General features: G+C 39.7%; 1 protein-coding gene across 2 annotated transcripts in view; it reads right to left on the bottom strand.

The window, feature by feature from the left end:
- Window positions 1–16884, bottom strand: part of ANKFN1 (ankyrin repeat and fibronectin type III domain containing 1) — a 352347-nt gene that overhangs the window by 13758 nt on the left and 321705 nt on the right. The window contains exons 14-16 of one of the 2 annotated variants that reach the window (XM_030923600.1): window positions 16631–16781; window positions 14951–15119; window positions 5068–5234 (exon numbers count right to left, since the gene is read on the bottom strand). In XM_030923600.1, coding sequence (XP_030779460.1) covers window positions 5068–5234; window positions 14951–15119; window positions 16631–16781 — 487 coding nt within the window. Of the gene's footprint in view, window positions 1–5067; window positions 5235–14828; window positions 15120–16630; window positions 16782–16884 lie in introns of those variants that run through there. The other variant, XM_010380653.2, reaches the window with a different exon arrangement.

Genomic DNA, 16884 nt, shown 5'->3' on the forward strand with positions numbered 1-16884 from the left:
CTTTTTTAGCTTGGTCAGTTGTGCAGGAAGTTCAGCAGTAGGCAGGCCCATGAGGAGGCACTAAGCCATTTTGAAGGGAGAAATCTAAAGTCTGGGGATAAAGCCAAAGTGGGAATCCCAGATGAGACTCAGATGAATTTTCCCAATGAGATTGTTGTTCTCTCAGCTGGCTTTTACTGGCCCTACCTCATGCAGCATAAACTTGTTGAAAGTTATTTTAAAGGCACCGCATGACTGTGGAGAGCTTTTAGAATGCCCGACAAGGACAGGGATTGTGTTTTGGTATTTTTTGCTTTCAGCTTTGCAGAGTAGGTATGCACTCAAAAAATGACTGTTTAATGAATGAATGAATGATCTAATTCTTTAGATCTCTACCTGCAAAGAGAGTTATTATACGGATTAAGTAAGATAATGTAGACGAGTGTACTTTATCAACTACACATTGTTATAAAATGTTCAGTTTTTATAATGACAATCATGATTACTGTAGCGGGCTGAATATGGAATCCCCCTTAATACATCCATATCCTAATCTGCAGAACCTATGAATATTATTTGATATGATACAAAGTAATTACTTTATATGGCAAAAGATACGATTAAGTTAAGGATTTTGAGAGGAGGCATTTATCCTGGATTTTCTATGCAAATCCTAATTCTAACAACAAATGTCCTCATAAGGACATTTTTGTAAGAGTGAGGCAGAGGGAAATTTGTCAGACATAAGAGAAGGAGGCAATGTGACTACAGAAAGAGAGATTGAACTGATGTGGCCAGAAGTCAAAGAATGCCAACAGCCATCAGAAACTGAAGAGACAGAGACTAGATTCTCCTCCAGAGCCTCCAGAGGGAGTGTGGCCTTGCCAACACTTTAATTTCAAACTTCTGGTCTCCAGAGCTGTGAGGGAATACATTTCTGTTATTTTAAGCCACCCAGTTTATGGGAATTTGTTACAGCAACCCTAGGAGGCTAATATAATTATTAGTAAATAATCTACCTGCTCTCTTTGGATAAGATTGTTTCAGCTTTATTGCTGGCGATGAATAGAGGGATTTAGTGTAGAATTTTTTTTAGAAGTATGCAGAAACAATATTTACTTCTTAATTTTTCTCAGTGATGTGAAGAGGTCTTAGCTGAAGAAAAACTTAAAAAACCATATGGGTATAGGGAGGTCTGTGGATTGAGTTTAATGAGACTTAGCTAATTGCTCCAAAAGAAGGCCAATTTTCACCCATTTTACCTTATACTGTTGATCTAAAAGTAACTGACAACATAATCCCCCTGATTTTAAGGTCCAAATTCACCTTCTAAAGACTTGCTGACACATTTTAAAAAAGAAAGACCATGAATTCCCTAGGTCTGTTGATTAAAAATTCTGTATCCATTTCTCACCCCGCCCCTTAAAAATTTCAGTTTTCATCTCGTAAATTATATTCCTTTCTCTGTACTCAGGCAAGATAATATTTTTATTAAAATGTAAAGGTGATTGGTTTTCTCACAGCACAGCTACAAGGTGCTCGAGGGGATGATAGATTGGCTATATTTAATGAGCTGTGTTTCTATTACAGCTTAGGAGCATTTGAAGCATTACAGTATATAAATTATAGCCTAATTGCCCTTTAGGCTTTAGCAGCTCAAAATATGCCAAGCTCCAGGTCTTCACACTTGGACATTTCTGCTGCATGTGCTGTCTATAAAGCCTGTATGCCTTATCTATGATTTTCTACACCTCCTCTGGTCTAGCCCTCCCTCTTTCTGGCTGCACTCCTTGGCTTCTTTTCCTAACTGTATTTACATAGACTCCCTTGCTCTTTACAATGTTTGGTTTGTGTAGTGACTTCAACACTGTCTTAGATCTGGAATCATACAAATGCTCTCATGACTGGCGGTCGCCTCTGCAGGTTATGGTGTGTGGTGGGCTGAGCTGTGAACACCAATGGGTGAGTGGCTACAGCTGGTTTTCATTTTGACAGAGAAAGAAAGAGAGAGAGAGAGAGAGAGAGAGAGAGAGAGAGAGAGAGAGAGAGAGAGAGAGAGAGAGAGAGAGAGAGAGGGAGACCGAGACCACAAAGTCAACATAAAGGGAGAGATGATGTTGAATTGTCTCCACTCAGTGAAATTATTCATGTTGGGAGAAGCAAGGAAGCAAGGTGGTTCACTGAAGGCTACGAGTATAGGGAAATGGTCTTGTTTCACCCTGACCAAGAAGTTATATTTTGAACCCTTTGAGAATTGGCTTTTATCCAAGTCTGCGTGTACCTGGCTGACTAGAAGGGAAGTATGTAGAGAGGGCTCTCAAGTTACCTGCTTTGGGAGACCAGAGCAGGCTAGAACTTTGAAGAATTCCCAGCCTGGCCTGCCTTTATCCAACCCACTTACTGGTGTGATATAAAAGAAAGAGAAAAAGGCAGTGAAGCCCTACACTACATGAAAAAGAAAGGAGCAGGGGTAGTAGTCAGGGAGTAGGAATGAGGCCAGGGAACTCTGGGAGGAGTTTGAGAACACAACGGACTGAAGAAAGTCAGCCTTCTTGTTGGAGGAACATACTGGATTCAGGGAGGCATAAGTGGAATAAGGCAGAAACAGAACCTAAGGCATGGGTAGAGAAGTGTTCCTCTAAAAATATCTCTGGTTGTTAAGTCATAAAACGTTAGAGCCAACTAGACCCACAGAAGTCATCTAGTCCAGTTCTTTCATTTTACATATGAGGAAATTGAGGCCCCAGAGATCAAATGAATTGTCCAATACTCCAGAGTTTATCAGAAGATTTGGGACTAAAAATGTATGCTCCTTGATTTCTTTTTATTTTTTTGTTTGTATTTAATAGAGATGGACGCTTACTGTGTTGCCCACGCTGGTCTTGAACTTCTGGGTTCAAGAGATCCTCCCGTCTCAGCCTCCCAGCCTCCTCTGGGACCAACTTCTGATCTGTTGTTATTCTTACTATGCTCCACTATCCCTTATATGGAGTTCAAAAATAAGCCAGTCTTTCATATTCTCCTCATGCTGCACTCTCTTCCTTTTCCCTCCCCTTGCCCACCATCTGTGTTCCATTTTTACTAGAAATGAAATCAATGAAGTAAATGTTTTGAATGTTTAAATTCTACATTCTCAGGCCAATGGAGAAAGTAACTTCTTGAAAGTTATTTCTCTATTCTGAGAGGTCACCTAAGATATCTCATTCACAGGATGAGGAAAGTAGGATAAACCTAAAGATTTGTCTGCTCTCCACTTTGCAAGTAAATTACAATATTTTCTTCCTGAGTGTTTCAAACACCTCGAATCTCATATATTCATATTTCAAAGAATTTCTCCTTCTTGTGAATGAATGAATGAATGAATGAATGAATATATAAAGTATTACACATTTACTGTGTGCCAGGCATTTTGCCGAGTGTTTTATATGTATTATCTCATTGAATTCTCTCAGTAACATTATGAGGTAGCCTATTCTTATCATCCCTATTTTACAGATGAGGAGATTGGGACTGTTGGGACTACAAGAGATTTCTTTGCCCAAAGTTCACAGCATTTGTTCATCTTAAGTCCTCATTACATCTTGTCTGGATAGCTATAATAACTTCTTATCTGGTTTCCCTGCCTTTAGTGTTGTCCTCAAATCCTTATTTGGTGAGCATGACCAGAGTAAATGCTTACAATAAACAACCAGTATGGCTGTACCACTGTATACGGAAAGAGTATCCTTCCCGTATACATAGATTCAAGAGTATGCTCGAATCTATCCTAAACAGAATTGTGAGAGCCTGTAACTTAACTTTCTTCAAAACTTTGGGTAGCTCCCTGTTGCTTACAGAATAAAGTACAGATTTCTTAATCACGGCTTTTAATAAAGCCCTTGTGATCTGCTATCATTGCCATCTTTCATTCTTGCCTGATTTCTACCTCTCATCACTCAATTTATGTCCCAACCAATAGCTTGACTACTTATCATTCCCCAAATACTGTTTTTCTGCTCTGTCTGCCTTATCTGTTTATATTTTCTCTTTGAATGCTCTACATTCTATTTCACCTTACTGTAATCTAACCTATCCTTGTAGGCCAGGCTAGATATCAATTACATCCTTCATGGGAATGTTTCTGATACAAGGGAAAGTAAATTTTTACTTCCTTGTGTTGACACAGAGCTTATTTGTTTCTTTGTTTTGTTTTGGTATATCTTTTTTTGGCATCTAGCACATTTTACAAATTATATTTACACACATTTCTTATCTACCCTGATGGATTTTAAACTCCTTAAGATAAGAGACCATGTCTAATTCAACTTTATATCTCACATACAGTGCCTGACATCCGGTTGTTTAATAAAGGTTTATCAAATTGAACTGAATATGTATTATAGTGATATTTATCATGGGGCTATTGCTATTCTACTCATTTTGTGAACTGAGTAACTGATGGACAGAAAGATTGACAGGTTTGGCTAAGGGATTCAGAAGCAATTTCAGGCCAGATCCAAATTCTCTTGACTACTAGTCAGTACCCCTTTCACAAGACCCTAAGGTGTTACCATAGGCTTTACCAGACAAGACCATGGGAAGGGGAACACATTTTCTGATCTTAACAGCCACATATTAAAGTGTCAATTCCGTGAGAAAGAAGCCCAAAACATGAGGAATTTTAGTTCTAATTGGATCTGGGTTAACATAAACTGGTAGGTCATTTTATTTTCTTTTTCTCTGAGATATTGAGTTAATTAATACAATTTTTCTTTCTATTAGAATTGTCAATGGGCTACAAGGTAAGAATAATATTCTAGTTACTGCTTCTGGGGGGTGATTTTTCTCTCCTGTATGGAAAGCTACCACTACCTACCATGGTGACTGATAACAGTTCTTTGTAATATTGTGATTTATCTGTAACTTTTTCTTAAGACTCTGTTTGAAAACTTATCTCCCTGAGCTCCACATTTTAACCAACTCAATAGGCTACTTAGACACCGTGTTCTTTGAATCAGCCTGGCTGCTGTCCTTTCCCATGCTTGGCTGTCACCTTTTCCACCCTGCCTCTTTTCCCTTCCTTTTACCCCAGAAGAAACACACAATTACCTGAATGAAATCTAAAACTTGCTGGTGTCTTTGTTTGGCAGCTGCAACCTCGCTGTCCGAGATCGCTTCCCTGAGGGACTGTTGGGTATTCAGAGAATCCAGTTCCACAACAGCAGAAAGGCGGCAATACAGACTAATAAATTTCTCTCTGTAGCTGCAAAAATGAACTGGAAAATGGACAAGCAAAATAAAACATGTTAAGATCTGGTATCAAAATAGAGAAATTCATACCTCAGAGAAAACAAGTTGAATGAAAACATGATTTATTAATCCTATCAGTGGAAAATATTAAGCCATAAATAAATTATAAATGTGCTCTTAAGGGGCCAGTTGTCTGGCTTTAGTCAGACAGTATTCCCTTTTAAGGTTTACCAACTCCTAGTAAGGTATGGGGAAGTGGGGTTGGCTAAAGCTGCAGTTATGTGGACGTTTCCGTAAAGTTGGGGCTGAGTGTGTCTGTGTGCGTGTGTGCGCGTGCACACACACATATATACACACACATACTGGGAAAATAAGCTTGCTTATCACTTTAAAGAAAAAAAGCCAAGTAGCAATTTGAAACCTAGTTTTGGGTTTCACTCCTGATTTCCAGTACATATCTTGCCTACTCCTTTCCAAGGCCAGCACCCCCAGAAGACAGAAGACATCCTTTTCTCAGAGTGTCTTTGGTCTGACTGCAAAACTTCCCCAAGGGCCTATTACGATAGGCTTTGATCCTCTTCTGCCTCTCCCCTTCTTGGCCCCTCTGGATGAATGATAAGAGCTGTTGCTGCCTGGACAGACAATTTTTTTGCTTTCAGCAGACTTGGTTTTCTTCTCTCAACAGATAATGGGACAGAGACCACAGGAAGGAGTCCAGCCTTCATCTCCATCATTTCCTTTTTTCAGGAGGAACAGAGCAGTGTAGGATTGAGCCTGGTGTAGGCAGCTTGAGATGGTCAGATTTCCTGTACTTCTCTGACCAGCTCTGATCATATACCGTAACTTCAGATTCTAGTAGGATGAGGAAAGCACCCTGTTTCAGACTATCACAGTACTGGTTTCTTCCTGGGCATTGATGAATTTGGAGACTCATTCTTCAAGAACCTCTTTTACTCTGTTTACCTCTGACCTGTACCAGTGTGTTCCATGCTTTGGAAATAGGGCTGTTACAACTCACAAGTCTGTTGAAACATTTTTATTCTGGCTTCTTTAGTGAGGAATTCTGGGAAGAATATCTAATTACAGGTAGTAATTACAGGTAGTAATTAGATGTTGATTCCTGAGACCCAGATCTGGCCATTTAGGGAAGCTAAAACCACAGTACCTCAAAATGGGGCATTGGTCATCTCTACACCTCAATGAGGAAGCCCTACTTTTCTGCATATTGAGAGAGATTTCTGTGCACCCTACAATTCCCATGTTACCACTGCCTACTACTTCCTTGCTTTTTTTTTCTCTGGGAATAAATCTTAGGTGAATGCCAGGGCAGTGTGCTCTGTCTTTCCGCCCATGGAAGTAGAAGAGAAGAATGGGGTGAGGGTGTGAGTAGTCCATCCTTACTCCAGCTATGCCTCATTTCAATGAGGTGTTTCTCAACTTGGGAGGCCTCTGTCTTGGGCTCGATTTTTCTCTGTGGTGTCAGATCCTTCCTTCCCATTTTTCTCTGCTCTGTTTAGCACTTTGTTTGCCTGACACAGAGAACTGATTTCATATGCCCTCTCAGTAAATGACAAGCTATGGAGCTTCTCCCGAATGATCGAATTCTCATACTATTTCCCTGCTTAAAGACTTCTACAGAGCTTCCTCTGGACCTGAGGATAAAATCCAAACATCTCCCCATAAGGAAAGCTCCCTGCGACCTAAGATTTGAATATATTTTCAGTCACACCTTCCCTCATGATGCCACCTTCCAGCCCTAGTCCCTCATCAGTCCTAAGCTTTGGTCAAGCTGAACTTACTACGAGTCCCTTTATACGTCTATGCTTTTAAACATGCCTTTTCCTCCTCCTCACATACCTTTCTTTACTAATACCTCCAGGTCAACTTGTGATACTTGAAGATTCACGGTAAGTGTTTTCTCCTCAGCCAGGTTTTCACTGACATCTCCCTGCCAGGTGGAACTAGTTTCTCCCTCTTTTGTGCTCCTAGATCACTTGTTTCAAAACATTTCATGGCACTATCCTACTACATTGTACTTCTCTGTTTACTTGACTGCCTTGGCATTAGATTGTGATTTCTTTGAGGGCAGGAACTATGCCTCCTATAATTTTTATGTCATTGAAACCTGGAACATTGTAGCTTGTCAATTAAGGTTTATTGACCAAATGACTAAATGAATAAATGCATGAACGGATCTTTGAGCTTTCGCCCGAAGGCTCCTCTTTTCTCCATTGTCTTTCCTTTACTGTGGGCTTGATTTTCCTGTTTGGAAAGGTGTTTCAGGTCTATGATATTTCCTGGCAGCTCCACAGGAAGGAATCACCACGACTTTTTAGCTTACTCTTGACCCTGGTAGCTCCCTGAATGTGTCTTTATGACTTTCAAGGAGGGATTATGTCCTGTTAGCACTTGACAGATGTCCTCTCTTGGCTGGAAAGTGATGAGAGTGAAGTGTCTCACACCCTGCCTTTCTAAACCAAGTAGTAAAAAAAAAAAAAAAAAATGGCTTTTTTCCCCTTTCCAAAATATGACTGGAAAAATAGGGAGAGGCACTGAATAACTTCTTTAAAAGAAACACTATCAGTCTGATCTGAATTCTTACAAGCTAGGGTGTTCACAGCTTTCTCTTGTTGTGTCTCCGTGGTTGGAGCTTTGGATCAGTGGGTGGTCTCACAGCACCCACACCGTCCATGCCATGCACCACAAGTGAGTTATGAGGAGGTTTCAACCATAACGCTTCAGTTTCCCTGCTCTTGTGGTTTTTTTTTTTTTTTTTTAATCCAGACCCTTTAATGTTACTTTAACAAATGTTACTTTAACATAGTCTTTTGTGGTTTAGCAATGATACATTTGGTAGCCATAACTGAGGCAAGAAAGATAGACTGGAAGCTTCTAATTTTAAAAAATGTGAATCTCATGCATTTTATGGATAAAATGGTATAAGGCTACAATAATGTCATTAGCTGGACCACATGATTTGTTAGTAATTCACAGACTAAGACGAATTTTCTGCGGTATTTTTCTCCCTCTTTTTTCTACATAAGATAGTGGCAGACTAAAATAAGGTTGGCATCAACACTAGGAGTATAGTACAGTGGAAAGTGCGTGGGCTTAGCTATCTGACAGACCTGGGTTTGAACCATACTTCTGCCACTCACCACCTGTGTGACAGTGGGCACGTTACCTCTGGGAGTCTCAGTTTTCTCATATCTAAGATGGAGATTATAATGCCTACCTAGGATTAAGTAATACAATGTATATAAAGTGCCCAGCATAACATATGGCACATTCCTGATACAAAATAAATGTCCCTCCACCACACCTTTTCACCACCCGTAAAGAATGAGGCATTTAGTGGTAGTGATTAGAATATTAAAACAGGACTGGGATTAAAATATTCTTCCTAAGGATATCGAACTCACTAAAATCCTAATCAGTCTGGGCCATGTGGCCTAGTTTGGAAGCCAAGGAGTCAACGAGATGACCTCCTGGGGTCAGTTTAGTTCAATGAGTCTTTGTCAAGGTGTCAGAAAGAACTGGGGCACAAGGTGCACCTCTAAAGATTCCTAGTAGTGAATGAGTTGACAGGTGGAATAAATCATGTAAAATAAATAATGTAAAATGGGTATTAGGAATGAAGGTTGACACTATGCCATTTCTTGCAAGCCTGTGGCCTGAATTCCATTAGGCTCACTGCTTGGATATTCCGTAGGTTCCTTGAAACTCATCATTTGTCATACTGACCTCATCATCATTCCCCTGCCCCAAACCTATTTCTCCTTCCTATGGCCCATTTCGGTAGATGGTAACATTATCCGTCTCGGCACTCTTATTCAGACTCTCTGGCTCCTTCATCTTGCTCTTCAGCCACATCAAATCAATCACAAAGTTCCATCATTTTAACTCCTAAATTCCTCATCTCTCTGCTCTCTCTTTCATACCCCCACTAATGCTGCCTTAGTTTGGGCTCATGGACCCATGAGATATGACCAGGTGGATCTATGAGGTAGTGTCTTAATTTCTTAATTGTCTCTTCATATCCAATGTCAGCCTGATTTATTTGTTTTTTACTCTCTTGCAATCAGTCCTTCATGAGCTGTCAAAATCTAATAAGACCACATCATCCCTTTTCTTAAAATCTTTTCTTTGCTTCCTATTACCTATGGGATAAAGTTGTACCCCCTTAGTGTTACATAAGTAGCCATGTATGATTTTGATCTTTTAAACTTTTAGCTTCATCCTCTGTCACTCTTCCTCAGATACCTTAAGCATCCATCACAGTGAGCTACTAAGAGTGTACTTAATCAAGCTGCAGGTCTCTGAGCTTTTGTACATACTGTTCCTTCTGCTCAAAATGATTTTCCTTTTCTGCCTGCCTTTTCTTTCCCATTCTGAATGTCTGTTTATCCTTCAATATACAGCTCAAGTATTATCTCTGTAAGGAAGAATTAGATGTCTTTCCTTTGAAACTCAACAGCCTGCCTCGTATAGCACTGCTTTCGTTTTATGAAGACTATCGGTAGGGATACCTACATCCTCTAATGGATTTTGAGCTTGTGATGGGCAGATGGTGCCTTATTAATGTCTGTGTGGTTCAGTCCCAGCACAGTACCTGGCATATAGCAGAAGCTCCATAAATGTTTGTTGAACGAAGGATGTAGCCAAGCACAAGCCGAGCATGAAATATATAATATCAGGCCTCAAACTATTTTTTTTTAAATTCCCTAGTTTTTTCTTGTCTTTCTAGTCCAATTGGTGTAAATCATAAAGCCAAGGAAATCAACAAAAACCAACTTTCCTTGTTATAGGCCTGCTGTCAGTTGTGAGCACCCACAAGGTCAGGGCAGGGTGACCTCCTCTGTGCAGGCTAGGCAAGTCCTCAAGAGGCCACATCACCTGATAGAGTTTCTAATGGCTCATGATGTTGCTTTTCCTTCTGTTCCTGGGAACTTTGTAAACAGTGATGCTTGTAGGCCCCCAGAGACACGCTTTATTACTGCAAAAGGGTCCTATCCTGCTCCCACACAAAGGATGGTAGAGTGTCAACCTTCAGGCTGTGGAAAGAGAAGTGGGTTTTTGGTGAATCTGCTTTGCCCCAGCACAATCTTCCTCATCCAGGTCTCACAACATCCTCCAATAGGACAATTTCTCTTGACCCCACAAGTAATCCTATGAAGGAATAGCCTGTGGGTTTGCTACAGTCTAGTCCTTATTCTAGGAGACAGAGAACTGAGCTCCTTTATCATTTTGTTTTTGCTAGATCTACGCAGTGCTGGAATAGGCAGAGATGCAGTTTCCATAGCTGGTTAGAAAGTTATTTATGATTCACTTAGGCCACTGGCAGGAACAAGGTCAGTTTGCCAAATCTCAAATTATATCATGGGGACAGGGATGACTTATACAAGTCAAACTGAAATATAGTGCAACCCTTTATTCTATTATAATTTACATATTCCCATAATTCACACCTTTTTAAGTTTCATTAGAATTCCCATGTGGTTATTAAAATTTTCTGAGTTCTGACTGAATTTCCAAAAACATTTTCTCCTTTCTCAGAAATGCTTAGTGTATCTCTTGACCCTTTACTGTGTAACTACCTATGAATGGAATTTCCTACTCATAGAAAAAACAATGCTTAGCATCATTCTTAGAGAGGCTTAGGTCCACTGTAGCAGGCCCTTGGAAGTTCCCATATAAGGTGTCATTAAATGCTTAGTGGCATTTAACGCCTAATGGAGGAAGTAGTTATGATAAACTTCCTCTTGGAAAGCTCTGATTGCTTGGGGATAAGATGGAGTTTGTCATGATTCTTACTGAGACCAAGGCCCAGAAATGTTTTTGAAATTGTTGCTGGTGGTGCTCAAGTACAATAATTATTGTATTAGAGCATGTATTAATTTTCTGCTACTGGCAACATTTCCTCTGGTCCCTAAAAAAAGACTAATAGAATTGTTTATGCCAATGGAAATGAGCCCAACCAAGTGGTCTTTTCTGGAAACTTACATGGTCCTCATTAATCAGTTGGATGACCAATGATATGGCAACAAGGGAGGACTAAGAAGGTGAGAAAGTATACCTTACTCTAGGAAAAACTATCTTAAAGTCAGGCTTTGATCTATGGCCTATTTTTCATAGATGGAAGATAGTATCTGATGCTCTCATATTGCTTCTAGCAATGTGAAGAGGTAAAACAGGTAAAAAGGACAGGCACAGTTGAATTTGGCTGAATTCCTGTGTTAACCATATCCCTAGTTTTGTATTTATGTATTAATCTCTTTGTCATAGGCAATGCTACTTAAATTGTGGTCCATGGATTGGCAGCTTTAGTATTACCTGAGAACTTACTAGAAATGTAAATTTTCCAGCCTCCTGCTGGGCCTACTGACTCAGCATCTCTGGTGTTGGGCTCCAAGAATTTGTATTTTAACAAACTCTCCAAGTGATTCTTATGCACGTTAAAATTTGAGAAGCACTGCTCTAGGGCTATCATATCCCAAAGTATATGTTCTACAGATTATTAATAGGTCCCATGCAAAACACTGCTCTAATCATGGTCAAATGAATTTGGAAAATGCTAGGTTAAACAAAGTTGAGCTTTAAAAAATGTTTTTAAAATTTTTTATTTTTTAGGGGGATGACCACTGGATTTTACAGAGCTTTTCATATGTTACTCTGCTGCTCAAAATCTTTCATTGGATTTCCAACATACTTAAAGTAAAATCTAAATTCCTTATCATAGCCTGTGAGGCCCTGCATGGTCTAGCTCCCATGACTCTCTGACCTCATCTCTTATCTTTGTTGCTTTTGCTTACTACACTCCAGATATGCTGATCTCTTAGCCAAGCACACTCTTACTCTAAGGCCTTTGCACTTACTGTTCTCATTGACTGGAAATATTAGGTCTCTGCTCAAATGTTTCTTCTTCAGAGAGGCCTTCCCAGATCACCCAGCTGTATAAAATGCAGCTTACCTCACTCGAGTCCCTTACCCAGATTTATTTTTCTTCATGACATTCACTTCTCTGATACTTACAATATTATGGTTTATTGATTGGTTTGTTATTTATCTCTTCCACTAGAACGTAAGCTCTATGAGAAGTTTTTTCACTGTTGATTCTTCAGTGCCTGGAATAGTGCCTGGCACATAGTAGGTTACTCAATGAATATTTATTGATGAATGAATGAAAAACTGAATGAAGAAAAGAAATGGATGCTAACAGACTTCACCAAATTATAGAATGGAGAATAACAACAGTGGGACAAAGGGTGGCTACTTGAGAAGAGTGTTTGAGCCTCACAGGAACAGACTAGAGAGGATAGTTGCATGGCTTGAACCTTCAGGGCCTTAGGAGTCACATGTACTCTAATGATTGATACCAAGTTGTAGACTGTTCCCACCAAAGCCATTAAGCCATGGGGAAATGAATTTCATGTATTTTTGCCTGTAATCATGGAATAACAATGACTGTTTAACACAGAATGGAATCCTGGTTAGCTCTCCAATGAAATGTTTTCTTTAATTATTTTCTCTGTCAATTATATATCCCTGCGAAATCATTCATTTTCATGGCTTCAGCTGTTATTAATAGACACTGGACAGATTTCTGTGTTTAGTATCCAATTTCTCTCCTGCATTTCTACTGCCAGTGAAACATGTCCACTTGGATGTTGACTTAGCACCTTCAGTCTCAACATATTCAAAGCTAAAAGCATCACTTCCTTCAGCAGACTATTTTTCCCCTCTGATTTCCTTACTTCTGAAAAAGGCGGCAATAGCCTCATAGTCATTGAAGCTGAAAACAATGAGATTATTCTCTAGACTTCTCTTCTCATTTAAATAGTTACCTACTTTTGGGCAACTTTATTTTTCTTTTTCAAATATCTGTATTTCTTTCTTTCTTTTTTTCTTCTGTTTTTGGTTCTTACCCTAACACTGGATGAATAAAATCATCTTTGAAGTTTTTGACCCCTGCTTCCCATCTATCATAAACAGATTCCTCAGCCTGATGCTGGAGCTACTGCCCAATATGGCCCTACCTTGTCTGTACAGATTTATGTCCCACCTTTTCCTCACATTTCTCTGATCTAGCCAAACTGGACCACTTGTTCTCTTCCCAATTCTTTCTGAATTCTTCTGTTTTCATGTTTTTGCTCATTCTACTCACCCCAAAAGAAAGCTTTTCTTTTTATTTATGTTTATTAACATCCTGTTTGTTCTTCAACACCCCATCTCAGATATCCTCCCCTCCATGAAGGTTTTCTCATATCTTCTTTGAGAAAATGTGCTTGCTTTCTTTCAATATTAACACTTCCAATTTCTGGCATATTCTTCCTTGTTTTATAATAATTTGTATTCTTATTTTACTCCTGCCACCATACGAAAGCCCCTTGAGGAAAGAACGTTTGTCTTACTCACTTCTAAATCTCCACAGTGGGCACCCAATAGACACTTATGGAAATACCCTACCCCAAACAGTGTTGTTATATTACAGATTAAAAATGCTTTTTGGCTGAGGAACTCATTAAATGGTCACATTCACATCTAGGCCTCTTGGGAGTGGTATGGCCAATGTGATTAATTGTGTGACACAGAAAAGGTGTAGAAAGGTTAAGCAATTGCCAGTGTCATACAATAGGGAAACTAGGACTCTCAAGTCCCAGGCTACAAGTCTGATTTGAGCTTCTTGTAAGAATACTCCCTCCTCTAGAAAGTAACAATTGCTGTTCATCAGCTTTTGGGCATCTGAAGTGCTTGGAGCAAGGGAAACTGAAAGGCTTAAGCAAATCATCCTTGAGGGATAAATTCAGACGCAGATGCCCAGGGCTCAAATGAGACATTAGGCAGTGGCCTTGTCTGCTTCTAAATCTGGTGACTGGGGAGCAATCCAAAGAGGGTCTGCCTCCATTCCACCCACCCACTCATTCACCCTCCTGCAAATTGTACATTTCATTTGAACTGACCGAACTCTTGCTAATTGCCTCTTACTGGCCTGTTTCAAGATGAAGCATGGGAAGGCGACGAAGCCTCCCTATTCACAATCTCAGTGGGCAGCAGGGGTCTCTGCAAAAGTAGAGAAACTGGAGCCCAGGCTATTCATTTTTGAAAGTCAGGACAAGATCTTCCACCATTCAGAATCCCACATTAAAATCACAATATTGCATCCTGGGAGACCCTGTCCATTTCTCAAATGGTCTGTCAGAAATTTAGAGTCTATTTAACAAGTCAGTGCTACTTAAAATTATAGGCTTTTTTCCCCTCCAAAGTGATACACACTCTACATTTTAATTTCATTATTATTATTTTTCTCTGGTTGGGGGTGTGGGGAGGGTGAGAGAGAAAGGGAGGAAAGGAGAGAGAAAGGAAGGGGGGAGGGAGAGGGAAGGGGAAAGAGAGAGAGAGAGAGAGAGAAGGGGCAGTGCTTTTCATGAAAACATCGGTTTTTATATTTATGTTTTAAGAAAGCAGAAGGGAGGCAAGAAATCCAGCCTGATAACTGAACTTTCTGTTTAGAATTCCTTCTTCTCCATTGGGCCTTTGCTAGGTTTCAATAATTATTGCTCAGGCACATAGTCTTGGAGCTTTGCTTTTTCTCAGACTTGTACACAGTTCTAGGAAGGGTTGTTGCCAAAGCCATCATGTGATTTATTGACCCTCCACTGGGACAAGGTGGAACAGATATAACTTTGTGATTTTATTATAAGGAGGCTGGGTTAATATTTCTAGGTGAAACAAGCTACTATACCAAGTTCAAACATCTGAAGAGGGAGGTTAAGAAACCCTGAGTGTGGGGTGTAAGGATTATTCTGTCCTGGGGCTGTACAGACGTCGTCTGAGGCAGGGAGCAGGAGAAGAAAGGACACATTGTGACCCATTTCCAACACCTCCTGTGTGTAGAGGCGGAAGTTCCTTGCCTGCAGAGGGACACGCGCGGAGGAAAAATAGGAGAGTTACAACATGGCACTTACATAAACAACACCAAACTGGCATAAAACATCTAACAAAATTACACAACTTCAAGCTTGGAATTTTTATACAACATAAATATTAGGGTTCAGCCCATTTAATAATGCTATATAAAATCAAGATTTAAGGCAGTAATGTTCCACATAAACTCTGAAAACAACATTTATGCTTCTTATAAAAGCAGAAAATGATTGCATTCTGTGGGCTTTTCAAAATGATGACGATAATTACATGAAGCAACAAAAATGGATTGAATTAAAAATCCACTCGTTTCAATTTAAGTTGGTTAAGGGGGAAAAACGTAGTTTCTGGCCAAGGACTGAGAAAATTTTACAAGTATCCAAAAAAAAAAAAAAAAAGTTGTATGCACTGTTAGGCAGTTAGGCAGCCTTCTCCCAACATGTATATGTAGCCCAAGAGTCACCAATGAAATATGAGCTGCTTCAAACCTGCTAAGTCCAAGAAACCCTTTAATAGTATCTACTGTCACAAGTGGAGCTCTTACTTTTTTTTTCTCCTAGTGAACACACAGCCACCCTTAGAATAATCCAGTTGCTTCCCTATTGTCTTTATGGCATCTTGTGCAATTTAGTCTTGATTAGTGTTGGCTGCTTTAGACTTAAAATCAAAAGAGCACCCCAATGGAAGGACATTCTTAGAACTCGAATTTATCCTTCTGCTTCCATGGGTTAGAGGCCAATTCATGGTTCTCTCTTGTATTTAAAAAGAGCCAATCACTCCTGTAATGGTCTCCCAGTTAACAGGCTAAACTTGGTTCATTGTGTGTGTGTGTGTTTTGGGGAGGAAGGCAGGATTGATGAACATAGGCCCCCCCCAAAAATTCAATAATGCTACCTCATGTTAACCTATTGGGCTGAGCCTAACAAAGTTTTACTATTCTCCTTTACGCCAACAGCTTTTCTTGAAGTTGCTTATTAGTGGAGGTTAGATTTGTATATTTTGATTTAGATATGACAATAAGTTTGACAGAAAGTTCTCTAGGAAAAAATAGCATGGCATATCCTTGGGACATTGCTGTAGATTATACCACCATCATCCTTCTATTCTTAGAGAAATCATTTGTACATGTGAGTACACCTTTATTTATTTGTATGTTCTCTTTGCTTTATGCTATCTTGAAGCCTTGAAGCTGAGCCTGGTTGTCTTTCAAGGTAGACTAGTCATTGATTTTTTTTTTTTTTTTTTTGCCGACCAGACCATAGTACAGTGGGGTCCAGAAAACGTGGAAGAGGTCCAATGCAGAGGAGCTGGAGGAAAGGAGCAGAAGTGCAGCCTGTGTCTACCTGTGGGCATCAATTCAAAACGTGCATGGACATGCAAAGTGGTGTTTAAGTAAAGGAAAATTCACACACACACACACACACACACCCCACTTAATGTTACAATGCAGTTTCCATGAGCCATAAAAAAAGAAGATAAAAATGGTAAAGTCTAGTACCTGGTGTAGAGGTATATTGATCTGCTGAAGGAGAGCTTTCACTGCCATCTGGAGCTCGTAGAAGAACAATTGCATGGGGCAGTCAGAAGTATGATCCACACTTTCCATAGATTCAGAGCCAGAAAGTTTTTGGATCCATTCCCATTCCTCTCTGTATGTTGAGTCAAGTTAAAATTAGAAATACAACAAAAGTTCAGAACACGGCTCAGAACTTTCTTAGTGTATGTGTCCAGAACCTGGATAACCAATACTCG

The sequence above is a fragment of the Rhinopithecus roxellana genome, chromosome 19 (genome assembly GCF_007565055.1).
Source record: "Rhinopithecus roxellana isolate Shanxi Qingling chromosome 19, ASM756505v1, whole genome shotgun sequence".
Lineage (NCBI taxonomy): Eukaryota > Metazoa > Chordata > Mammalia > Primates > Cercopithecidae > Rhinopithecus > Rhinopithecus roxellana.